Below are 26,546 nucleotides of genomic sequence, written 5' to 3' on the forward strand. Positions count from 1 at the left end.
AAAATGTATAGAAAGCAATGGTCAGTACTTTGAATAAAATGTTTTTACTTTTCAATTCAAAATTAGTGTTTCATTTTCACCAAAAAACGCTCATTTCATACCGGTACACCTGGAAGAGGTTTGTCAAATTCTTCTTGCAGAACGTCATCTCCCTCGTCATCTTCATCTACTTACTCTTCTCTTCCGATTACTTCCTCTGAAAGAAGTGTTCCAGCATACAACTCTTCACCATGTCTTTACCAAACAACATTTTCCCCTCTTTGTTTTCTATTGTGCCTGAGAGTGTTGTTTTACGTTTGCTAAAAAATTGATTTCCTGTTCTGTAGGCTAAATCAATTCTTCTGTTTTGCATATTTTCGTCCACTTCCCTGCACATTTCTTCAAGAAAATTTTTTTTTGCTTTCCTAGCTTGTCTATTAATTAAATTCCTTAGTCTTCTGTATTCAGCTTTTCCTTGTTCATCAGTTGCATTTTTGTATAATTTCCTGCTTTCTGTAAGCTCAGTAATATCTGCTGCAATCCATTTCCTCTTGTTTTTGTGTTCAGTTCTTCCAGCTATCTTTTCTGCTGCTTTGTGTATACCAGATTTGATTTGATCCCAGTCTTCATTTACTCCACTATGTTGAAAATTTTTAGCTAGGTTCTCTGTTTCATGAGCGTAGCGCTTTGCTAGTCCCTCTGTTTTCAGTTTTTCTGGTTCCCATTTAAGTTTTACTGGCTTCTTCTTCAAATGTTTGAATCTCAGTGAACTTTTCATCAGGACCAGGTTATGATCACTGCCTATTTCTGCAGATTGATAGCTCCTGCAATATTTTATCTGGTTCCTAAAATGTGCTTTCACTAGGATGTAATCAATCTCTTGTCTCCTCAGGTCTCCAGGGGCTTTCCATGTGTATCTGCTTCGTTTGTGATGTTGGAAAAGTGTGTTTTCAACAACTAATTGGTGCCTTGAGCAGAACTCTAATAGTCGATCTCCTCTTTCATTTCTTCTTCCAAGTCCATATTTGCCAACTATTCCTTCCTCTGGTTCTGCACCCACAATCGCATTCCAGTCCCCCATAACAATCAGGTTTTCATCTCCCTTAACATTTCTCATTACATTACTTATTTCGTCGTATGTTTCGTCAATGGCTGCATCTTCTACTTTGGATGTTGGCATGTGTCTTTGTATTATCACAGTGTTCTTTGGTTTAGTTTCAAGTTTGACTAGTATTATTCGGGAGCTATATTGTACATATCCCTTGACACATGAGCCATAGTTTTTCCTCAAAGTTATTCCAACTCCACCCATTCCTGGTCTATCTTGGTCAGTTCCGAAGTGAACGACTCTGTATTTTCCAGACCAGAAATCACCTGGTTGGGGTCATTTCATCTTCAATATGCTTAGGATATCAATTTCCAGTCGTTCCATTTCAAGTTTTACATTTTCTAGCTTGCTACACCTGAAGCAGTGTTCTCACATTCCAAGTGGCTATGTTAAAATTGGGATTCTTTTCCTTCACATTGTCTGTATCTTTTGCAGTCCCCGCCCGGAGATCCGATTGGGGGCTATTTTGTATCATGTATGCAGCGTCCTAAATACGTTGCAAGTGTCAGTCGTGGTCAGAACAATGTCCTGTGTTGTTGTGAGTGCTTTATATCAAAGCTAAGTGAATTCGAATGTGGGCATAGTGTTGCTTCTTGTGTGTTGGGTGCTTCTGTAAACAAGATGGCTGAAGTGTTTCGTGTTTAAAGAGGCACTATACAGGGTGAGTCACCTAACGTTACCACTGGATATATTTCGTAAACCACATCAAATACTGATGAACCGATTCCACAGACCGAACATGAGGAGAGGGGCTAGTGTAATTGTTTAATACAAACCATACAAAAATGCACGAAGTATGTTTTTTAACACAAACCTACGTTTTTTAAATGGAACCACATTAGTTTTGTTAGCACATGTGAACATATAAACAAATACGTAATCAGTGCCATTTGTTGCATTGTAAAATGTTAATTACGTCCGGAGATATTGTAACCTAAAGTTGACGCTTGAAACCTCCGGCGTTCAGTTGCGTGTTGTAACAAACACGGGCCACGGGCATTTCATAGGATGTGGAGGACGCGTAAATTGGCCAGCCCGTTCTCCTGATCTTACACCTCTGGACTTCTTTCTGTGGGGTACGTTTAAGGAGAATGTATACCGTGATGTGCCCACAACCCCAGAGGATATGAAACAACATATTGTGGCAGCCTGCGGCGACATTACACCAGATGTACTGTGGCGTGTACGACATTCATTACGCCAGAGATTGCAATTGTGTGCAGCAAATAATGGCCACCACATTGAACATCTATTGGCCTGACATGTCGGGACACACTCTATTTCACTCCGTAATTGAAAACGGAAACCACGTGTGTACGTGTACCTCACCCCTCATGGTAATGTACATGTGCGTCATTGAAAAAGACCAATAAAAAGGTGTTAGCATGTGGACGTAATATGCTGTTCCAGTCTCTTCTGTACCTAAGGTCCATCACCGTTCCCTTTGGATCCCTTTCGGTGCTCTCCGATACACACGATCGAACAGAGGAGGAGTGGTACTCAAGTGTCAACTTTAGGTTACAATATCTCAGGATGTAATTAACATTTTACAATGCAACAAACGGCACTGATTACGTATTTGTTTATATGTTCAGATGTGCTAACAAAACTAACGGGGTTCCATTTAAAAAAACGTAGGTTTGTGTTAAAAAACATACTTCAGTGAATTTTTAATGGTTTGTATTAACCAATTACACTAACCCCTCTCCTCACGTTCGGTCTGTGGAATCGATTCGTCAGTATTTGATGTGGTGTATGAAATATATCCAGCAGTAATGTTAGGTGACTCACCCTGTATTCAAGATTTATATTGCTTACAGGGAAAGTGGAGAAATAGCATCCATTAAGCCACAGTGTGGATGGAAGTGTGTGTTGAGTGATCATGACAGATGGTCATTGAAGAGGATTGTGAAAAAAATAAGAGTACAATATCTGCAAAAGTCACTGCAGAGCTGAATTTACATTCATGACCCCTATCTGCACCAAAACAACACAAAATGAGCTCCATGAGCAGAGAATTGCTGAGTTAGCAGGAATCCCAAAACCACTCTTAAGTGATACAAATGACTGTAAAGCGAAAATGAATTGCTGAAGCCATAAAACACGAACCATAGAGAAATGGAAGAAAGTCATTTGGCCAGATGAGTCTCATTTCACACTGTTTCCAACTTCTGACCAAGTATACGTTGTAAGAGTGAAACATGGTGGAGGTTTGGTGGTGCTTTTGCCAGTCATATCACAGTATTCCATGGACCCCATAGTTACTCTGTAAGGTTGTATTACTACCAAGGATTGTGTGACCATTTTGGCTTATCAGGTCCATCCTATGGTACAATATTTGTTCCCCAGTGGTATTGCTATGTTCCAAAGTGACAGGGCCCTTTGTGCACAGCTCACATCATCCACATCTGGTTTTATGAGCACGAGGATGACTTGTCATATCTCCAAAGGCCACAACAGTAACCAGTTGTGGTCTGCTTTAGAGAGAAGGGTGTGTGATCACTATCCACCTCCATCATTGTTACCTGAACTTACCATTGTTTAACAAGAAGAATTGTTTAAGATGCCCTTGAAACCATACTGGACCTGTATTGAAATAAATGGAAACTGTTTTAAATGCCAACTGGTTTCCTATACTGTATTAGGCAAGATAATGTTTTGTGTTTTTGGTGCATCCCTGTGCTAAAGCCAGACATGTTGTCATATTTAAGATTCTCAGTTTTATTTCCCATGCTTTTGTAAATTATTATGGCTATCAACCTGTATGCTTGAGCTGTCAAGCTGATTGTTCAGTAGTTCTTGCTTTTACCTTTAGAATTGTGTGAATGATTTTGATTCAAAAGTTGAATGATCTATTTCCAATCTCATGGATTCTACATAATGAGTTAAATGTTGTTTGGTTGCCTCTTCTTCTGTTAATCTCATGAATTCCAAAGGAATGTTATCTTGATCACAAGCTTTCTGAAGCTATTTCAATTTTGACTTTAATACTGGATCCATATATCCTTAAAACTGACTCCTACCTGTATTTCTTCTTCTTCTGTCATGATAACAAAAGCCTTTCATAGAGACCCTCAGTGTACTCTACTCACCAATCTCTTCTTTGCTTCATGATATATGAAGATGGTATCTGTTCTGCCGCGAGTAATGAGTGTAATCGGCAGGGACACTATAAATGTAGTGTGTGGACATTAAGTTGGAAATGTGGGTCTCACGGGGAGCGTGTAAGGGATAAATCCCTGCAGTTGCACTATCCTCTGTGCCCTCAGTGGCTCAGATGGATAGAGCGTCTGCCATGTAAGCAGGATATCCCGGGTTTGAGTCCCGGTCAGGGCACACATTTTCAAATGTCCCCGTTGATGTATATCAACGCCTGTTGGCAGCTTAGGGTCTTGATTTAATTATCATTTCTTCTTTACTTGGTGGATTCACATTTGGGAGGGCAATGCTTCGAACATGCATCTGGCCATCCAATGTTTGATTTTCTGTGATTTCCCTAAATTGCTTCAGGCAAATGCCGGGATGGCTCCTTTGAAAGGGCACAGTTGAATTCTTTTCCCATCCTTGACACAATCCTAGCTTGTGCTAGGTCTCTAATGACCTTGATGTGGATGGGACGTTGAACGCCATCTTCCTTCCTTCCTTCCTACCTTCGTTTCTTCTTCTTTCCTTAGCGTTTAACAGTGGAATTCCTTTTGCACTATTTAATGTTGATGCCTTCGCTGTTAAACTCTCGTAAAGCTGTTTTGATTTTTCTGTGTGCTGAATCTGTTCTTCCAACGGATTATCCTTTTGAATTTCTTCACATGTTTTCTGCAGCCATTTCACTGTATTTTCCTAGTGCAACTTGTTGATTAAACTTTTATGTTGCATATATTATTGTGTTACTGTCTGTTCCTGCAAATTTTTGTATTTATTCAAGTATTTCTTCTGTTTCCTGCAATTTCTCCTCAATTACCTTTCTTATTTCTGTTAACTGCAACTAAACTGGATTACCTGTCATACAGAATTGTGATCTCAATCTATATCTGTTCCTGGATATGTGTTACAGTACAATGTCTAATTTTGGGAACTTTATCCCATCATGAATTAATTGAGTTAGTATCTTCCTGTTTCTCGTGGGATTTTTCAAGTAAACTTCCTCTGCTTGTGATTTTTGCACTTTATATTTGTTATTAGTGCTGAAATTCTCTGCAGAACTCAAGAAGTCTTTGTCTTCACTCCTTTCCCTTGTCAACTCTGCAGTCTCCTGAACTCTGCATTTTGTTCCATCCCCTAGAGTAACATTCCAGTTCTTCATGATTATTGTCTGGGGGACCTAGTTCAATTCGCAGTATTACTAGGGATTTTTCCTTGGTGGGATGACTGGTATTTGATGCCCTCAACCTCATGAGGCCAATTGAAGAGCTGCTCGACCAATTAGTAGCAATGGCAAGGTCAAGAAACCCAACAATGACTGGGACAATGGTGTGCTGTCCACATGTCCCCCATACTGCATCTGTTGACACCACTGGCAGAAGATATGGCAGTCAGTTGGGCCCAGGGCTAGAATGTAGAACATTACCTCTTACCCCATGATTATTAGATTTTCAACTCCTTTGCATACTGAAATACCTGTTCAGTTCTCTCATATACCTCTCTATGTTGTCGTCTTCTGCAGGTGACATTGAAATGTATACTATGGCGTTAGCAGTTAATAGTTGTCTTTCCAAGTCTTAGACACTGGTATTACTTCAGACTACGTAATTAATTCTTGTACTAATTCATCTCCTAAGTGTTTATTTGATGCACAAATAAAAAGCTGAGATGTTCAAGCCAAAGGGTAACACATTAAATTGGTAAGATTTGCCCTCAAATACCAATCCTGTGTTTGGTGTTGATTCCTTATCTAATGGTACCCACCAATATCACGTTGTTCAATCCATTGAACTAAAGCATGCAGATTCCTCAGACCTTGATAGCAATTCCTCTATACTGATTGATCTGTTGTCATGTTCAGTTTCAGTATGTTTATCTGAAAGCCCCAGATGGAATAATGACAGTATTACGAAAATGATGTTTGCTACTCACCATGTAGTAGAGGTGCTGAGTCACAGATAGGCACTACAAAAAGACTTTCAAACAAGTAAGCTTTTGGCCGAAAACGCTTTCATTGGAATTAGACAACATACACACATTCACTCAAACACAACTCTCACACACACACACACACACACACACACACACACACACACACACACACACACACGACCACAGTCTCTGGCTGCCGAGGCCAGACTGAGCAGCAGCTCATGATGGGAGAAACAAAATGGGTGGTGGGGACAAAGAGGAGACTGGGGCAGGGAGGGAGAGGGGGACAGTAAAATGCTGCTGGTGGGAGCATAAGTGGATGAAGTGGGGCAAGGGTAGGTCAGCTAGATGCAGTTGGTTAGGTTAGACAGTGCGCAGGGGAGGGAGGGGGGTGGGGACGGGGGTGGCGCTGGAAAACTAGCGAGTTAAAAAGACTGTTGGTGCATTGGTGGAATAGACATCTGTGTGATAGAGCCAGTCCCATATACTGTTCCCTTGTTTTTACTTGGCTCAAGGGATCCCACAAATGGCCACACCATCAGATTACCCATCTCTGGCTGCAATCCCTCCTCCCACAGTGACGTTCATCTTTTTAGATTCTGCCAATCTTTAACTCTCACCAACATAGTCCTGCAAAACTATGTCAGTCAGGCCTGAATCTCCTCGCCATACCCCCTCTCCACCCAAAATTCTTCTGCTATGCATGCCCATATTCCCGGGTCCCATGACACACACTGAAACTGTTGTCCTACAGTGTGTACTCCAGTTACTGTTAGTACAGCACATAAATACTTATTTCTCATTGGTGATAATAACTCCTGTGATATTAACGATAGGTATTTTGCTTCTAGTAGCTAAATGAGTATCTACTTTTATTCGCAAAATATTTCCGGATACTGTTGGTTTTGCGCATTCTTCCTCTGTTTTGCTTCCCTTTTCTCCAAGTAACCACTCAGGTTTAGAAATCGGATAAGTGAGTGCTACGACTTTTTCTATGTGAGATCCTATTATTCCAGTGTTACATCCTGGAAGCTGGCTGCTGCTCCAGAACATGCGTTGTAGTCTGAAGGTGAATACATCACCTGCCTGTCAGTGGATCTATTTGGACACACATTGTGCTCATTGTCAGTGTTAAATACCTGATTTATATTTCGATCTTGGTTACTCAGCCTATTATTATTATTATTATTATTATTATTATTATTATGCTGTTTTCTAATTTTGCAATATTTTGCTCCATTATTACATTGGAACTGAGGTGGATAAAGGTTCCTGTGTTATTGTCACATCATGAGTTTTTATCTTGGTTATAATCCCCTTATTCATTATTTTACATATCCAGGCCCCCTATAAAAGTCAACAATCCATTTACATTTGCTCATCCACAGTACCATATCTTAACATTTTAAAGTTTTATTTTTGTGGGAGTACATGGCTGAAACTTGTTTTGAAAATGAAAACATGGTCCAGGCAGGCTGTATTCTTTTAGTTATCAATGTCATTGTCCAATTTCAAACTCTGGTCATTTTCAAGCAGCTGTAATAACGTTCAAAAATGATTACACTGGTTTATACATCAATTGTCTACAAGCTCTCACATATAAGTATACTTTGTAACCCAAGTTACTTACGTATCTTAAGCTTCCAGCTTCATTTTACATTATAATATATTGCTGGTATATGTGGATAGAAATATATCCTACCTCTGTGTGTATGTGGCACAAAAACAATACACTATTGTACATGGTTATGTCTATTAGCCGACACAAACATAAAGATGTCATTTCGTAGTACAGTCACAGCTGTTATGATATAATCAAAGATCTTTGTAAACCTACCTATGGATGGTTGATAACTTTAGGTAAAATACTGCCACCATATTCACTGGCATATTATGTTGGTTATTATCACATGCATTATTTTATTAAAAGTAGTGGACTGAACTGTACACATCATATGTCGTACCACATGTAATATTAGAAATTACAGTACACAGTTGAGACTATAATAGATTTGGTGCCTGTCAGTCTATAAAATAAAACAATAATGATGTAGTGACAAATACAACACATGGTACATTAGAACCAGTAACAGATTATATAATATGTGCTAGACAGCTGTTTTTCACTTTATCTTTTGTACACTGTTATAATAAAACTAGAAAACCACAGTTAACTTACACTATGTCAATTTAGTTATTCCACAATATATTGCGTTACAACTGTTGGAACATATATGTGCTATGTGAAGGAGAAGGATCCAGCTGTACAACATAACGTGAAGTGGAAGTAGTAGTTACAGTTTTGAGGAAAATGGTACTCTTTTAGAGCTCATATATGTAGGTCTTATAACACTAGGCAGCTCTGTGTGGAATTTGGATATTTTATGTATGTAATATTATTGGAATTTCAACTTAGTATATTGTGAATAAATATTTATGTTGGTTTAAATCAATCTGTTCCTCCTGTTAATAATTTAGTAATGGAGATTGTAGTTTTTTGTATGACTGACATGCCACCTAAGGATGTCTGGTTTATTTTCTAGTGGTGTCAACATAACAATGAATGTTTCATGTGTACATGGCACATGACCTATGAATCAGCTGGTACCATAAGACCTAAAAGTATGAGCTCTATATGAGACCATTTTCCTCAAAACTGTACTTCCATTTCACATTAAGTTGTGTAGTTGGTCCCTTTCCCTTCACATAGCACCTGTAGGTTCTAATAGATATAATGCAGTATACTGTGAAATTATGATACTGACAAGGTGTAAGCTAACTATGATTTTCTAGTTTTATTATAACAAGTGTTAAAAAAAGATCGTCTTATATGTATATAATCTGTTATGGGTTCTAATGTACCATATGATGTATTAATATTACATATGATGTATGGGTTTTGATACACAACTTTTAATAAGATAATATGTGTGAATAATCAACATAATATGCTAGTGAATATGGTGCCAGTAGTTTACTAATGTTATTGACCATCCACAGGTAGGTTTATAAACATCTTTGGTTGCATCATAACAGCTCTGACTATACGATGAACCTTTCTGTTTGTGTCGGCTAATGGACGTTACCATTTACAAGAGTGTGTCATTTTTGTGCCATGGAAGCACAGGAGTAAGATTAGAAGCAGCAGACAAGAAGAATTCATAAATGATATTTGTAATGTAATTCGGTCAGGCAAAGGTTTGTTTACCAGCTCCAGAATTGTTATCAACGGAATTCTTCAAAGAAGATCAGTGAGTAACGCATATATAAACAAAATAAACTCTGGCATCAGGGAACACTGCGGCGAACTTGGTGTTGTATTTGTTGACCCAAATAAATTTCTCGACGACAAATGTCTTGGTAGGGATGGCCTGCACCTAAACAGACTAGGTGCAATGACTTTCAGCAAAATGCTCCTGGACTTATGTAAAATTATAAAAAATAGGGGAAACTAATACAGTCTGCAGGGGGTGACTATCCAAGAATGCCAACAAAAAACGTGAGTGTGATCGTAATAAGGAAGCAGTTGAACCAATACAGAACGACATTAAGACGAAAGAAAGTGGGAATGCAAATAGCGTTGGTAAAAATTATTCACCAACATATATGTTAATAAGACCCAACAGCTAGAAGTGGAGCTGGAGTCTACAGAGTGCTCAGTTGTTTGTCCCACTGAGCATTGGTGCAATGAGGCTGAAATTAATCAATTAGTCTTGCAGTCTTATAATTTAGCGTGTGCATACTGTAGGCCTTCTATGAAGTGTGGAGGGTGTTGTATTTATGTAAAACAAAATTATCAATATAAGACCAGAAGCGATTTAGGTGTAATCAGTGAAGAGCAACATTTTGAACTGGCAGCAGTTGAAATCAGGGACCAATACAGGTGTAGGAATTTGATCATCTTATGTATATACAGATCTCCTAGTGGAGACTTCAACATCTTTTTCTCCAAACTTAATCATGTTCTTGACAAGATATCCACTCCAAAGAACCACATTTTCATATGTGGAGACCTAAATGTAGATAAACTGAATCCTGATGCTACATGGAACTCAGTAATGAGTCTTGCTCAAAGTTTCAATCTAGTTCCAATGGTTAACAGTGCAACAAGAACAACAAAATACTCAAAGACAGCTGTTGATCAGGTATTAACAGATTTAGCCAAAGAAAACTGTGAGATGGTGGTAGCTGAGCTAGGATTATCTGATCACTCAGGTCAAATCATTAATATAAAAGTGGCTCCAGAAGAAACAAAGAAAATGCATATTTACAGACGATTTTTTTCTAAACAAATAGATATGACTTTGCGAAACAGATAGCAGGACAAACATGGGACTCAGTATACTCAGAGGTGGATGCAAATGACAAATTCAAAAATTTCATGACATTGTTTAAATTAAATTTTGAAGAAACATTTCTTAAAGTGTTATGTCCATTATCAACAGCAGGAAAAAACAAGTGGGTCACGAAAGGCATCAAAAAATCTTCTGAAACACTTAAGTACCTGAGCTCCACTAAACACAGCCAAACTAATCCTGCTTTCTCACTGTTTTATAAAAGATATAGGAAAATATTGCTTGCAGCAAAGAGAGCTCATAACTCCAAACTGGTGCTCTCTGCTGAAAACAAAAATAAGGCAGGATGGGAAGATTGTAAAGCAGGAAACTGGTACCAGGAAAATGAATCTGTCAAACTTGAAAATCAAAGAGGAAGGGACTCTAATAAAAGACCCAATATATTTGGCAAACTATATAAATAATTATTTTAGTAGCATAGGAATAAAATTACAGGAAAATTTTCTAACAGCCCCTCAGGTCAAAAAGCCAAATAATGGTGTATCACACTCAGTGGTGTTATTCCCTACAGCACAGGAAGAAGTCTACAAAGCAGTCAGCAAACTGAAAAACAAAAACTCAGCTGGTCTGGATGAAATCCCCATTTTTATAATTAAGGACTGTATCAAGAGCCTATTTCCACCTTTAGTTGATATTATAATTCAATATTTCAGGCAGGGCTACTTTCCAGACTATGTAAAATATGCTAAATTACTACCTCTCTTCAAAAAAGGTGATGCAGGAAAAATTGAAAATTATAGGCCAGTTTCTCTACTCTCATGCTTTGCAAAAATATTAGAAACTATTATGAAAGATAGGCTAATGAATTATTTAAATAAATACAACTTACTTTCTGTTGACCAGTTTGGATTTCGATCAGGGAAAAGCACAGAATCAGCAACAGCACACCTCACAAAACACATTCTAGAAGCACTAGATAAAGGGAACTACACAACAGGCATATTTCTTGATCTAACTAAAGTGTTTGATACAATAGACCACAAAATATTGTTAAATAAGTTAGATTTTGAAAAAGTGGTTCCAGTCATATCTAAAAAATAGAAGACAGATAACTGAAATCTCACATATTTCAAATTGCTCAAACTATATTGTAAAGTATACTTCAGACCCAAATTATGTAAATATAGGTGTCCCACAGGGTAGTGTCCTTGGCCCAATACTATTCCTCATTTACATAAATGACTTCCCACAGAGCATCAAGCATGGGCAAACAATATTGTTTGCAGATGACTCAAATGTTCTAATCAGTGACAAATCACCAGATGCACTGAAAGAAAAAGCCAAACAAACACTAAACAGTGTACGTGAGTGGGCATCCAATAATAAACTAACACTAAATTTTAAAGAAACAAAAACTGTTAACTTCTCTGTCTGCAAAAAACCACACTATAACAACTTTAAGTTAAACGATGAAACTACAGAATGTGTAGACTACACAAAATTTCTTGGTATGCATGTTGACAGTCAGTTAAAGTGGGAAGAACATATTAAAATACTAACAGAATCGCTATAGCATGCTATGCTCTTAGAATTCTGACTGCAGTGTGTGATACTACATGTGTCGGATCTGTATATTTTTCTTATATCCACTCTGTTATTACTTATGGAATAGTATTTTGGGGAGTCAAGAGTAAAAATATTCAAATAGTTTTCAAATTACAGAAAAGAGCAATTCATATAATAACCTGGAGTGGCAGTAGGGCTCACTGCCTTGAACATTTCCAAAAGCTGGAAACCCTAACTGTCCCCTGTGAATACATTTTTCAAAGTATTATGTATGTAAAAACTAGAAACCAATCCAATCTGCATCTAGAGAGGAAAAATAAAGTTGAAACTCAGCAGAGCTTGTTGTACAATGCCGCTAAATGATATAATAAATTACCCCAAAATATAAAAGATATTGACACAATTGGACAGTTCAAAACAAAACTAAAAAAAAATTTATTAAATAAAGGTTATTACGCAGTAACGGATTATCTGAATTAAAACATGTAGCGTAATTAAAGTAGCCTGCATTGTAATACATGAGGAAATAATTATAATATGAAATCCAGAATTGTACAGTACTATAAGAAAATTACATAAGGATATAAAACTAATGTAAGATACTTTAGAAATGTGTGTAAATATTAATTTTATGTGTATAAATTGTAGGTATATTGTATTGTATATGATTTTGCTGACGAAATCCACACAATCTAAATTGGTACATAGATTAATAAAGAAATCAATCAATCAATCCCTGCCCACATTTACCAGCAACTTATTATAATGCAAAATGAAGCTGGAATCTTAAGATATGTAAGTAACTTGAATTATAAAGTATACTTGTCATAGGTTGTAGACAGTTGATGCATAAACCAATGTTACCATTTTTGAACATATTACAGGTGTCTGAAAAAGACCAAAGGTTGGAATTGGCCAATCACATAGATAGTAAAAAGGAGACAGTCTACCTGGACCATGTTTTCATTCTCAAAATGAATACTATATTTCCTTTCATACATGGTAGTGCAATTTATGTACTAACACTTTTATTAAATGACTTATATATATTGGACTTTGCTGCATGCCATTCTGTATACTTCCTACAGCTACCCCAACTAATATTATATTACCTAGGGTCTAATAATTCAGTTGCTAACTTTTCTTGAGATGACCAGTACTTCTTTTTAAATTTGTCTTGAAAATCACCCCAAGAAGAAAATTCATGAGAATGGGCTGTTCCCCATTCACCCACTTGCCTTCTAAATAACTAAGAACAACATGAATCTTCTTGGAATCACCGGAATCACCACACTGTTTGGCAGTTATTTAGAAATTACCCCGAAGAGGTATGTAGGATGAACAATCCATTCAGGTTCAAATTTTGACGGTTGTTTACAAAGGTTTGTCCCATTCTTTAAACAGAGTTTTTCTAGAGCTTTTGTAGGAAACCCACAGTTTTATTTATGCTTGTTTATTATAAAATTCTTTTGTTGTTGTAGCTAATTCATCCCAAAACCTTCGGAATTTCTCCTTTTATCGTGTGTTTCATCTGACAAATGAGGTATATCAATAGATGATTCAGTCTTTTCCTGTATTAGTAGTTCAGTTAAATCACTAATGTGCTTCTGGAATATTGTAAGAGTAGAGCCTGAGACTTCAGCTATGCCTGAGTCATTCTGTCGCTCTAAAACATTTAGTCTGATTGTAGTGTCAGTAGACTCCTGCTCCATGATATCTTTGATCTGTTTAAATTGTTCGTTAACTTCTTTCCTCTCCAATTCCCATCACTCAGTAATATCAGAATGTAACTCCCTTGTACAAGTAGAAATTTCAGATTGTAATTTGGAGATTCTATTACTTATTTCTAGATTTTAATGGCACAGGTCTATCTTGATCTTTGTCATATTTAACTTGACATTTGTTTCAGCAATAGCTTGTTCAAATTTTAACACCCTTGAGCCTTTACTTTCACATTTAATTCAGTAGTTAACTCACCACCCCGAGCCTTTAAATCTGCCAGAGGCATCAATATTTTTCCCATTCAAGTCAGCACTCACACATAGTTAAAACAGTTACAATTTTACAATTACAATTCTCCATTCAACAACTTCATAATCTTCTGTGGCGTATCTTTTGCAAATAAATTTGATTGTTGCTTATAATCAAAATTATTCCTTAAAAGCTTGACTTTCCATGCTTGTATTTAGCTACATACTTCTTCTTAACATTGTTTTTTACCCAGTTATCACTGACAACAATGATAACTTTTCAGTAAATATTCATTTAAAGTTGTAATTTCTTCATGATTAATTCCCAGCCTCCTGTTGTTGTTAACATTCTTTATCAGCATTAATTGTTTTGCGTCTTCTCAGCAGGACACAGAATTGAGCTTTTGTTATTGAACAGTGTGACCATGGCATTGTAAATTCTTTCTTCTTTTCCTCTTGCGGTGTGGAGTAATGCTAGAAGTAAGATGCTTTAATATAACATCAAATTCTTGAAAATACATACAAGGAGTTTCTTCAAAGATATTCTCCATATTTTCTTCAATAACAATACACTCAATTCTTCTGTACAAGGCTTTCTTAATAAAAGCACATAACATATCTTATTCTCTCCAGGTCTAACATGAGACTGACATGAATCAAATGTTACACTCTTATACTGTTTCTTCACGAATCATCCCCAGCATAATTACACCAAAGACATTTGTATCAGTTATAGCTTGTATGCATACTTCGTTGCCAAGATAGATGTAGGGTTACACATCAGTCTTCCGGAGTGATAAATAACATCACAACGCATGAACTATAATTATTGGTGTTGGTTTGGTTTTGATTTAAGAGAGCACTGAACTATCGGCAGTGACTCACTCTTTATTCTACCTTCCTGTTTGTAAATAATCCTTAATCCTGTTACACTGTTTTCTGATGCAGTTGATATTACCTGATATTATTCTTATCTGATACTGTTATCTCATTTCCACTTTACTTCAGTGACTGCAACTACATGTAGTATGTCATTATATTCCTTTTCTTACTTGTGTACCACATTAATATTTCAGATATCCCATGCTCCATCTTGTAGAATGCTACCCTCTCATTAGTGTTTCAATCTTCTTCTCATGATCACCTCTTCCCCTTCACACTATTTTCCTGGTAATCTGAATTGGGGAATTATCTGGAATCTTTTTGTTGTGGAGAGATTGTTGTAACATTTTGCAATTAGGGGCCACATTTCCAATGTATTCCATTCCCCTGTATTTTATGCAGTACTTTCCTTACTTTCTTTTTGGGGCATCACCATGTCATTGACAATTGTGATTGTTCTGCTGTTTAAGGGTAATTTTGCCCACTGAGAATAAGAAAGTGTCTATACCTTTTTCAGCTGCTCTTTTCCCACTTATTAAGAATCTACTGACAACTTTAGCTTAAGTTCTTGTACTGGAAATTGTGTCTTAGACCACTGTATAGTTTGTCACCAAAGAGTACTCTACTTTAGTTTACTGTCTTCTGTTTTCTTGCTTACATTCTCCTTTATTTGTAAGAGTAATCTGCAATTGAAGACTAGAAATGACTTGGACCATTTTGTGAAAAACAAGATTTTGCTGTCAATAGGAGGTATGTTTCAAGCCATTACCTGACAAGAGGAATGATGTCCATATGTCCTCCTGTTAGTTTTCTATGGTCGCTCGTAGATGGCCTCTAACCTATGAGGAACGTCGATATGCATCAAGTCCATGTTCTACCACTGGTACTCTGCTGTTCGTCAGTTGACATTTGTTAATGAAGATGGGTGAACTTATGATTCATTGTGAGTCAGAATACTGTGATGGTCCAAAAGCAATGAAGAGACATTGTGAAAGTGTAAGTAAGAGAGTGGTGGAGAACTGATGCACTTGTTGCAACATTACCAAACAGTGATACTTGCGCACTGTCCATAGACCTCCAACAGTGTATGTTCTACCTTTTCTTACACATTCATATATAATCTCTCTGTGGCAACTATCATTTCACAGTTTCAGTGTACATAATATGCATGACACTGGTGATCCAACAGTGTGTATGTGGAATGCGATGGAAGGTGGCAGGGCAGGTAATGAAATCGCATCTCGTTTATTTGCACTTCTCAGTCAAGTACCTAGCATCACCCTGAAGAAAGAACTAAGTGTATGGAATGACAACTTCTTCACCAAAAATCCAAAATAAAAACAAAATTCTTCTATTCATGTACATGTTTCTAGTGTCTTGTATTTTTGAATGTGTTGACCATAAATATCTCATTTCTGGATGTGGCAAAATTGCACAGTTATGTAGTGTTGTATTGCCTGTGTCGTGTGCTTGTGTTTAGAAATAATTGTGTCGTCAAACATTTTGCACCAGCCACCAGAGGTGCTGAGTTTTGCTTTTGTTATTCTTTGATTACACTTTTTTTTTTTATATATATATATTTCACTGGCTTCTGTGGCTGTGATCAATAAAGCTAACGTTAATATTCTTCGAAAGAGTTTTTGTGTAGTGTGGTTATGTCATAATAAGTAGATGCAGGTTCTAATGCCCGAACAACAATCTGCTCAGCTTGTACTGACAAAGTGGTGACACCGACATGATTTACTTGCATAGTATCATTGGATTAACGAGCATTTACAGAAGAGTTTTGCAAAATGACTGATCTGAACCCCACCATGTGATGATTGGCTGTAAGACTACCAACTTCGTGGCCATACAATCCAGCTTTGTGGATTGCACAGGTAGAGGCCAGATTTTTCTATAGTGTAAGCATTGCAGGAAGATTGAATCTGTCAAGTTCTCTCTTGGAAAGGTATTGGGGACAGAAAGCCTTTGCAGTACTTGCAGCACCTAAGAAGCAAAGTAGACTTGGGAACCTTTCTGGACAGCTTACTGCATGCAGTATAGAGCAGTCATTTGTCACCACCTGTCAAAGCAATTATAGCGTCAAGTCTGACACATCCTTGGACGTAGTAGCAGAGTTGGCCGATAAAACCCAGGATGCAGTGTCACTGGCTCCTGTCGGTGCAATCATTGCACTGGCAAATGTTTCACACACAGGTTATGACGCTGTGGTGGCCAAGGTAGATCCATTGACATAACAGATTACCAGTAACAAACTGTTATCTTGATATGACCCAAGCAATGACAGAAGCTGGAATTGATACTGCCAATGCTTGTGCAGCAGGTCATGGACGACCTCTTCCACAACTGAACCTGAACAGAAAATTATCTGCTGGTATCACCGGAAATTCAGAAAGCAAGCTTGTAGATGCACAGCCCCCCCCCCCCCCCCCCCTATTCTAACCCAAATGGCAATGGCAGTCAGAAGTAGGCTCCTCCTCAGATTGCCGATCAGTGTTCCCACTCCTGTTTGTTAGTGATCGACGGTCCAGCTTGAAATATTTCATAGACACTGGATTCAATTTGTCTATTTACCCATGGACTATGTTGCACGGGAAGCAACCACCCATGTTCTTCTGTCTGTCCCCTGCAGACAACTCAGTCATAACAACGTATGGCACACTGCGCTTGCAACTAGACCTGAGTTTACACCAAGCCTTCATGTGGGATTATAGCATTGCAGACATCACCGAACCTATCATTGGAGTGGACTTCCTCTCCTATTATAATCTACTGCCAGCCATCAAGTACTCATGCCTAGTTGACAGCACCATAGGCTTGACAGTGTCCGGATTTCAGCAGAATACAGCCATTCATACTACAAAGTAATGCAAGTGGTGTACGGCGAGTATGCAGAGCTGCTGAATGGATTACCGGCTCTGACACGACCCCCTGGAGCACCTGTCCACTACATAGAGATGCCCAACAGTCCCCCCACATCTTGCAGATCATGTTGTTTGGCTCCAGATCATTTTAAAATTGCGAAAGCGGAGTTTGACAGTGCAATTTGTGAATGTGTAATGCAGCCTTCCAACAGCCCCTGGTCCTCACTGCTACACTTGATCCCGATAAAGGGTAGTGCAAGGCGGCATTGTGATGACTACAGAACCCCAAATGCCAGAACAATACTGGGTGGATACCCAGGCCATTGTTACGTGACTATAACTATGTATTGAGTGGTGCAGTTATTTCTAACATCCTGGACTGTGCAAAAGCATACACACATCCATGTAGCTGAACAAGACATTCCCAAGACGACAATCATCAGTCCTGTTGGCCTGTTTGATAGCAAATTTATGACTTGTAGACTCAGGAATGCTGGTCAGACATGGCAATGCTTCATTGAGTCAGTGCTACAAGGTCTAACGTTTGCTTTCGCTTTCGTGGACGGATTTTAGTTTTTTTATCATCAGCAGAGCAACATTGACAGCATTTAACTGAAGTGGTAAGCAGTTGGACCACTACGGCGTCATCCTGAACACCACCAAATGTGTCTTTGGCCAGCCCCAAGAGGATTTCCTAGGGAATAGAATAACAGCAGCAGGATTGCTACCACTGCCAGAGAAGGTGGAAGCTATATTACGGATTTCATGCTGAAATATGGCCAAGAAATTGAATTGAATCCTTGGTATGTTAAATTTTTATCGCCATCACTTGCCACACTTGGCCAAGTCACAGGAACCGTTAATTGTAGCACTCACCGGCCCAGAGAACAAGGGTAACCTGCCTATAGCTTGAACTCATAGCGTGTGTGTGGCATCTGAAGTGACCAAAAAGAACATTGCAGATGCTGCACTACTGGAACGCCCTGAGCCACTGCACCTTTGGCATGAGTGGTTAATGCTAGCCAGATGGCGATTGGTGCAACATTGCAACAACAGTGTAGTGACATATGGCAACCACTTGTGTTTTTCTCATTCAAACTATTACCCTCAAAAAAATGTGGAGTGCCTATGATGGAGAACTTGTGGCCGTTTATAAGTCTATCAAATACTTCAGAGCTCACCTGGAAGCTAGAGACTTTATTATCTTCAATGATCACAAACCGCTAACTTATGCCTTTCCCCAGAACCACACAAACTGTTCACCTAGGCAACAAAATCGGCTTATGTTCAGCTCACAATTCGTTACACATGTTTGGCACATCTCCAGCATTGACAGTGTAGTGGCTGATTGTTTGTCTCGGGTTGAAAGCATTTCTAGCACAGTTGATTACGTCAAGCTTACCGTTGTTCCACAGTCGGCTCAGAAACTACAAGGACTTTTATCAGCAGGAAAATCGGTGTTGGATCTGCAACTTATCCAAATTCCAACGAGTGATGTCAGGCTGTATTGTGGACATTGCAACATCAAAACCATGACCATTCCTACCACTTACCTTCAGTATTCTACATAACTTGTGCCACCTTGGTATTCCATTGACAACCTACCTAGTGACTAATCATTACGTGTGGCCGGGTACACAGAAAGACTGCCGCAAATGGGCAAGGTGTTGTCTTAAATGCCAATGCAGCAACATACACCGCCACATGCAAGCATCGATAGGGAGCTTCCCTATCACAATGGTCCATTTCAGTCACCTCAACATCAACATCATTGGTCCATTGCCATCATCCAACAGCCAACATTACATACTTACAATGATAGATTGTTAACCTGCTGGCCTGAAGCTACACTGGTGGACAATGTTACAGCAGAAACTATGAAGCTAAAGTAAGTTGACAACTGCCAGTGCTTACCATGAGAGAAGAAGAACGACCTTTTAAGAATGATGCCATATTCACCCAAAGAACACGGGATGCTTTATTAGGACATTTTGGAAAACTGTCAATAAATGAAGACTGCAAATTCAAAAGGGGCTAAGTACCAAAATGAATGTTTCGAGATACTGAAGGAAAACAAATTTATTCCATGTAGAATTCCTGCACACAAATAATACAACAGCAAGTCAGACTGTAAGCAGCTGTGAGCTGCTATGTAACTCAGAAATGTAACTGAACAACGAGTATGCCCGTAGTATCTCAAGAAAATGGCATTTTGGAAAAGGGCTAACTCCATCTTGTGCTTTAATTTCTGTTGTATCTACTACAAAATGGAGGATCTGTCGTTCTTGATGCTCAACATCCCACGTTTTTATCCTTGTGTTCTCCAGGACTAGATGGAAGGATACTCCTAAATAGTGCAGCTCAATACCAGTCATCAGTGTTTTTAAATTATTGCTGTAAAATATACAACATTTATGTGCTATTCATAATATGGCTAATCTGCCATTCTCTTTTGGTACTCCCGCAAAATAGTTGTTACTTATTCTACATATACACAGTGTATCTCTGTTTGTGCCACTCACTGAATGCCTTTATTCCTTGCAGGTGACAGCATTGCCCTAGCAAGACAGATTCATGCACGCTGGCGGAACAGAGCACAAGTTCTAAGAAAGTTGCAGAACAGAAAAAAGTCGAACCATGATCTGGAAAAAGAATCCAAGGAGCCCGAGAAGTATCTGAAATGGTAAAGTTGCCAGGTGACATATTGTTCTTTGTATTTTTATTGAAAATGTTATGTAGCCTGCAAATAAAGAATGTGAGAATTTTAAGTTCTCTGAGGTGACTGTAATTTCAAATTGCGTGCAAAAAAATTGAGGGAAATATATATTTCAGTACAACATTTTCTTTGTGTATGTGATCAGAATAAGTATTTTTAAAACAGTGTCCGCTGGATTTGTTCTCTCTCTCTCTCCCCCCCCCCCCCCCTCTCTCTCTCTCTCTCTCTCTCTCTCTCTCTCTCTCTCTCTCTCTCTCTCCTCTCTCTCTCTCCCCCCCCCCCCTCCCCCTCCATCCCTCCCTCCCCTCTACCCCCACCCCCACCCCAGTCAATATTGTGAAAAGCTTTTTCAAAGTCGACAAATGCTAGAAACGTAGGTTTGCCTTTCCTTAACCGATCTTCTAAGATAAGTTGTAGGGTCAGTGTTGCCTCGCGTCTTCCAGTGTTTCTACAGAATCCAAACTGATCTTCCCTGAGGTCGGCTTCTACTAGTTTTTCCATTCGTTTGTTGAGAATTTTTGTTAGTATGTTGCAACCAGTATTTATTGAACCGATAGTTCGGTAATTTTCGCACCTGTCAAACCTGCTTTCTTTGGGATTGGAATTATTTCTCCAGGACAGGAGAATCCAAACTGATCTTCCCTGAGGTCGGCTTCTACTAGTTTTTCCATTCGTTCGTTGAGAATTTTTGTTAGTATGTTGCAACCAGTATTTATTGAGCCGATAGTTCGGTAATTTTCGCACCTGTCAAACCTGCTTTCTTTGGGATTGGAATTTTTATATTCTTCTTGAAGTCGAAAGGTGTTTCACGTGTCTCATACATCTTGCTCACCAGATGGAAGAGCTTCATCATGGCTGGCTCTTCCAAGGCTATCAGTAGTTCTAATGGAATGTTTTCTACTCCCAGGGCCTTGTTTCGACTTTGGTCTTTCAGTGCTTTGTCAAATTCTTCTCCCAGTATCATATCTCCCATTTCATCTTCATCTACGTCCTCTTCCATTTCCACAATATTGCCCTCAAGTACATCACCATTGTATAGACTCTCTATGTACTCCTTCCACCTTTCTGCTTTCCCTTTTTTGCTTAGGACAGGTTTCCCATCTGAGCTCTTGATGTTCATACAGGTGGTTCTCTTTTCTGCAAAGGTCTCTTTAATTTTCCTGTAGGCCGTATCTATCTTACTCCTCGTGATATTTGCTTCTATATCCTTACATTTGTCCTCCAACCATCCCTGCTTAACCATTTTGCACTTCCCATCAATCTCATTTCTGAAATGTTTTTATTCCTTTTCACTTACTTCATTTACTGCATTTTTATATTTTCTCCTTTCATCAATTAAATTCAATATCTCTTCTGTTACCCAAGGATTTCTACTAGCACTACTTGATCCTCTGCTGCCTTCACAATTTCATCTCTCAAAGCTACCCATTTTTCTTCTACTGTATGTCTTTCCTCTGTTCTTGTCAATTGTGGCCTAATGCTCCCTCTGAAATTGTCAACGACTTCTGCTTCTGTCAACTTATCCAGGTCCCATCTCCTTAGTATTTTTTTTTTTTTTTGCAGTTTCTTCAGTGTTGATCCACAGTTCATAATCAGTAGATTGTGGTCAGAGTTCGCAGCCGCCCCTGGAAATGTCTTTTAGTGTAAAATTTGGTTTCTAAATCTCTGTCTTACAATTATATAATCTATGTATAACATCCCAGTGTCTCCAGGCCTCTTCCACGTATACAACCTTCTTTCAAGATTCTTAAACCAAGTGTTATAAGTTATATTCTGACTTCCTCTTTGATTCCTTACCCCCACTCCATATTCATCTACCGCTTTTCCATCTCTTCCTTTTCCTACAATCGAATCCAGTCCCCCAGGACTATTAAATTTTTGTCTCCCTTAACTAATAATTTCTTTTATCACATCATACATTCTTAATTATCTTCATCATCTGCGGAGCTAGTTGGCATATAAACTTGTACTACTTGGTAGACGTGCGCTTCGTATCTATCTTGGCTACAGTAATGCTTTCACTACGCTGTTCGTAGTAGCTTATCTGTGTTTCTATCTTTTTAGTCATTATTAAACGTACTCCTGCATTACCATTATCTGATTTTTTATTTATAACCCTGTATTTACCTGACCAGAAGTCTTGTTCCTCCTGCCACTGAACTTCACTAATTCCCGCTGTATCTAACTTTAACCTACCCATTTCCCTTTTTAAATATTGTAACCTACCTACTGAATTAAGAGATCTCGCATTTCACGCTGTGATCCATAGAACGCCAGTTTTGTTTCTCCTGATAACGACTTCCTCCTGAATAGTGCCTGCCGGGAGATCCGAATGGGAAACTATTTTACCTCCAGAATATTTTACCCAAGAGGACGCCATCATCATTTAACCATACAGTAAAGGTGCATGCCCTCGGGAAAAATTACGGCTGAAGTTTCCCCTTGCTTTCAGCCGTTCGCAGTACCAGCACAGCGAGACTGTTTTGGTCGATGTTACAAGGCCAGATCAGTCAATCATACAGACTGTTTCCAGAATGAGATTTTCACTCTGCAGTGGCGTGTGCGCTGATATGAAACTTCCTGGCAGATTAAAACTGTGTGCCCGACCGAGACTCGAACTCGGGACCTTTGCCTTTCGCGGGCAAGTGCGCTACCTTAATCTGCCAGGAAGTTTCATACAGACTGTTGCCGCCGCAACTACTGAAAATGCTGGTGCCCCTCTTCAGGAACCAAAAGGTTTGTCTGGCCTCTCAACAGATACCCTTCTGTTGTGGTTGCACCTACAGCATCCGTATCATCAAGGCATGCAAGCCTCCCCATCATTGGCAAGGTTCATATGTTATACCTGAAAATACTTTTTCAGTTTTCGTAGAAAAAGTTACAGTCAAAAATGTCAGATCTCATTTCTACGATGAGTGATCAAAAGTTTACGAACTATACCCTTGCAGGCAATGCTTTCTTCCTCTTCTTCTTCTTCATAACATGAAAACTATGTCAGTGCTATGTAGGAACACAAAGCACTCACTTTGCCTCTGATTCTGTATTGTTCACTGCAATTTGCGTAGATTTTTCACAGTATACATCAGAATCAGTGGCAGTTCTTGAGATGTTAACTAAAGAAGCAATATTACTATTCCTTCATGAGTTCATTATCTGAACTACAGTTCATCTGTAGCATCAGATGAAAATCGTCTTTGCTTTTATTATGTTGTTGTTGTTGTTGTGGTCCTCAGTCCTGAGACTGGTTTGATGCAGCTCTCCATGCTACTCTATCCTGTGCAAGCTTCTTCATCTCCCAGTGCCTACTGCAACCTACATCCTTCTGAATCTGCTTAGTGTATTCATCTCTTGATCTCCCTCTACGAATTTTACCCTCCACGCTGCCCTCCAATACTAAATTGGTGATCCCTTGATGCCTCAGAACATGTCCTACCAACCGATCCCTTCTTCTGGTCAAGTTGTGCCCCAAACTTCTCTTCTCCCCAATCCTATTCAATACTTCCTCATTAGTTATGTGGTCTACCCATCTAATCTTCACATTCTTCTGTAGCACCACATTTCGAAAGCTTCTATTCTCTTCTTGTCCAAACTATTTATCGTCCATGTTTCACTTCCATACATTGCTACACTCCATACAAATACTTTCAGAAATGACTTCCTGACACTTAAATCTATACTCGCTGTTAACAAATTTCTCTTCTTGATAAACGATTTCCTTACCATTGCCAGTCTACATTTTATATCCTCTCTACTTCGACCATCATCAGTTATTTTGCTCCCCAAATAGCAAAACTCCTTTACTACTTTAAGTGTCTCATTTCCAGATCTAATTCCCTCAGCATCACCCGACTTAATTTGACTACATTCCATTATCCTCGTTTTGCTTTTGTTGATGTTCATCTTATATCCTCCTTTCAAGACACTGTCCATTCCATTCAACTGCTCTTCCAAGTCCTTTGCTGTGTCGGACAGGATTACAATGTCATCGGCAAACCTCAAAGTTTTTATTTCTTCTCCATGGATTTTAACACCTACTCCAAATTTTTCTTTTGTTTCCTTTACTGCTTGCTCAATATACAGATTGAATAACATCGGGGATAGGCTACAACCCTGTCTCACTCCCTTCCCAACCACTGCTTCCCTTTCGTGCCCCTCGACTCGTATATCTGCCATCTGGTTTCTGTACAAATTGTAAATAGCCTTTCGCTCCCTGTATTTTACCCCTGCCACCTTTAGAATTTGAAAGAGAGTATTCCGGTCAACATTGTCAAAAGCTTTCTCTAAGTCTACAAATGCTAGAAATGTAGGTTTGCCTTTCCTTAATCTTTCTTCTAAGATAAGTCGTAACGTCAGTATTGCCTCACGTGTCCAGTGTTTCTACGGAATCCAAACTGATTTTCCCCGAGGTCGGCTTCTACTAGTTTTTCCATTCGTCTATAAAGAATTCGTGTTAGTATCTTGCAGCTGTGGCTTATTAAACTGATAGTTCGGTAATTTTCACATCTGTCAACACCTGCTTTCTTTGGGGTTGGAATTATTATATTCTTCTTGAAGTCTGAGGGTATTTCGCCTGTTTCATACATCTTGCACACCAGATGGTAGAGTTTTGACAGGACTGGCTCTCCCAAGGCCGTCAGTAGTTCCAATGGAATGTTGTCTACTCCGGGGGCCTTGTTCCGACTCAGGTCTTTCAGTGCTCTGTCAAACTCTTCATGGAGTATCATATCTCCCATTTCATCGTCATCTACATCCTCTTCCATTTCCATAATATTGTCCTCCAGAACATCGTCCCTGTATAGACCCTCGATATACTCCTTCCACCTTTCTGCTTTCCCTTCTTTGCTTAGAACTGGGTTTCCATCTGAGCTCTTGATGTTCATACAAGTGGTTCTCTTATCTCCAAAGGTCTCTTTAATTTTCCTGTAGGCAGTATCTATCTTACCCCTAGTGAGATAAGCCTCTACATCCTTAAATTTGTCCTCTAGCCATCCCTGCTTAGCCATTTTGCACTTCCTGTCGATCTCATTTTTGAGACGTTTGTATTCCTTTTTGCCTGCTTCATTTACTGCATTTTTATATTTTCTCCTTTCATCAATTAAATTCAATATTTCTTCTGTTACCCAAGGATTTCTACCAGCCCTTTTCTTTTTACCTACTTGATCCTCTGCTGCCTTCACTACTTCATCCCTCAGAGCTACCCATTCTTCTTCTACTGTATTTCTTTCCCCCATTCCTGTCAATTGTTCCTTTATGCTCTCCCTGAAACTCTGTACAACCTCTGGTTCTTTCAGTTTATCCAGTTCCCATCTCCTTAAATTCCCACCTTTTTGCAGTTTCTTCAGTTTTAATCTACAGTTCATAACCAATAGATTTTGGTCAGAGTCCACATCTGCCCCTGGAAATGTCTTACAATTTAAAACCTGGTTCCTAAATCTCTGTCTTACCATTATATAATCTATCTGATACCTTTTAGTATCTCCAGGGTTCTTCCATGTATACAACCTTCTTTCATGATTCTTAAACCAAGTGTTAGCTATGATTATGTTGTGCTCTGTGCAAAATTCTACCAGGCGGCTTCCTCTTTCATTTCTTAGCCCCAATCCATATTCACCTATTACATTTCCTTCTCTCCTTTTTCCTACACTCGAATTCCAGTCACCCATGACTATTAAATTTTCGTCTCCCTTCACTATCTGAATAATTTCTTTTATTTCATCATACATTTCTTCGATTTCTTCGTCATCTGCAGAGCTTGTTGGCATATAAACTTGCACTACTGTAGTAGGTGTGGGCTTCGTATCTACCTTGGCCACAACAATGCGTTCGCTGTGCTGTTTGTAGTAGCTTCCCCGCATTCCTATTTTCCTATCATTATTAAACCTACTCCTGCATTACCCCTATTTGATTTTGTGTTTATATCCCTGTAATCACCTGACCAGAAGTCTTGTTCCTCCTGCCAACGAACTTCACTAATTCCCACTATATCTAACTTTAACCTATCCATTTCCCTTTTTGAATTTTCTAACCTACCTGCCCGATTAAGGGATCTGACATTCCATTTTATTATGTACATTATTTATTCCAGAGCTGATT

At 38.8% G+C, this 26,546-nt stretch overlaps 1 protein-coding gene across 5 annotated transcripts in view; it reads left to right on the forward strand.

The window, feature by feature from the left end:
* Positions 1-26,546, forward strand: part of LOC124615485 (alpha-N-acetylglucosaminidase) — a 372,979-nt gene that overhangs the window by 338,872 nt on the left and 7,561 nt on the right. For 4 of the 5 annotated variants that reach the window (XM_047143422.1, XM_047143418.1, XM_047143420.1 and 1 more), the window contains exon 18: positions 20,282-20,420. In XM_047143422.1, coding sequence (XP_046999378.1) covers positions 20,282-20,420 — 139 coding nt within the window. Of the gene's footprint in view, positions 1-20,281; positions 20,434-26,546 lie in introns of all 5 variants that reach the window. The other variant, XM_047143421.1, reaches the window with a different exon arrangement.

The sequence above is a fragment of the Schistocerca americana genome, chromosome 5, assembly GCF_021461395.2.
Source record: "Schistocerca americana isolate TAMUIC-IGC-003095 chromosome 5, iqSchAmer2.1, whole genome shotgun sequence".
Classification (NCBI taxonomy): domain Eukaryota; kingdom Metazoa; phylum Arthropoda; class Insecta; order Orthoptera; family Acrididae; genus Schistocerca; species Schistocerca americana.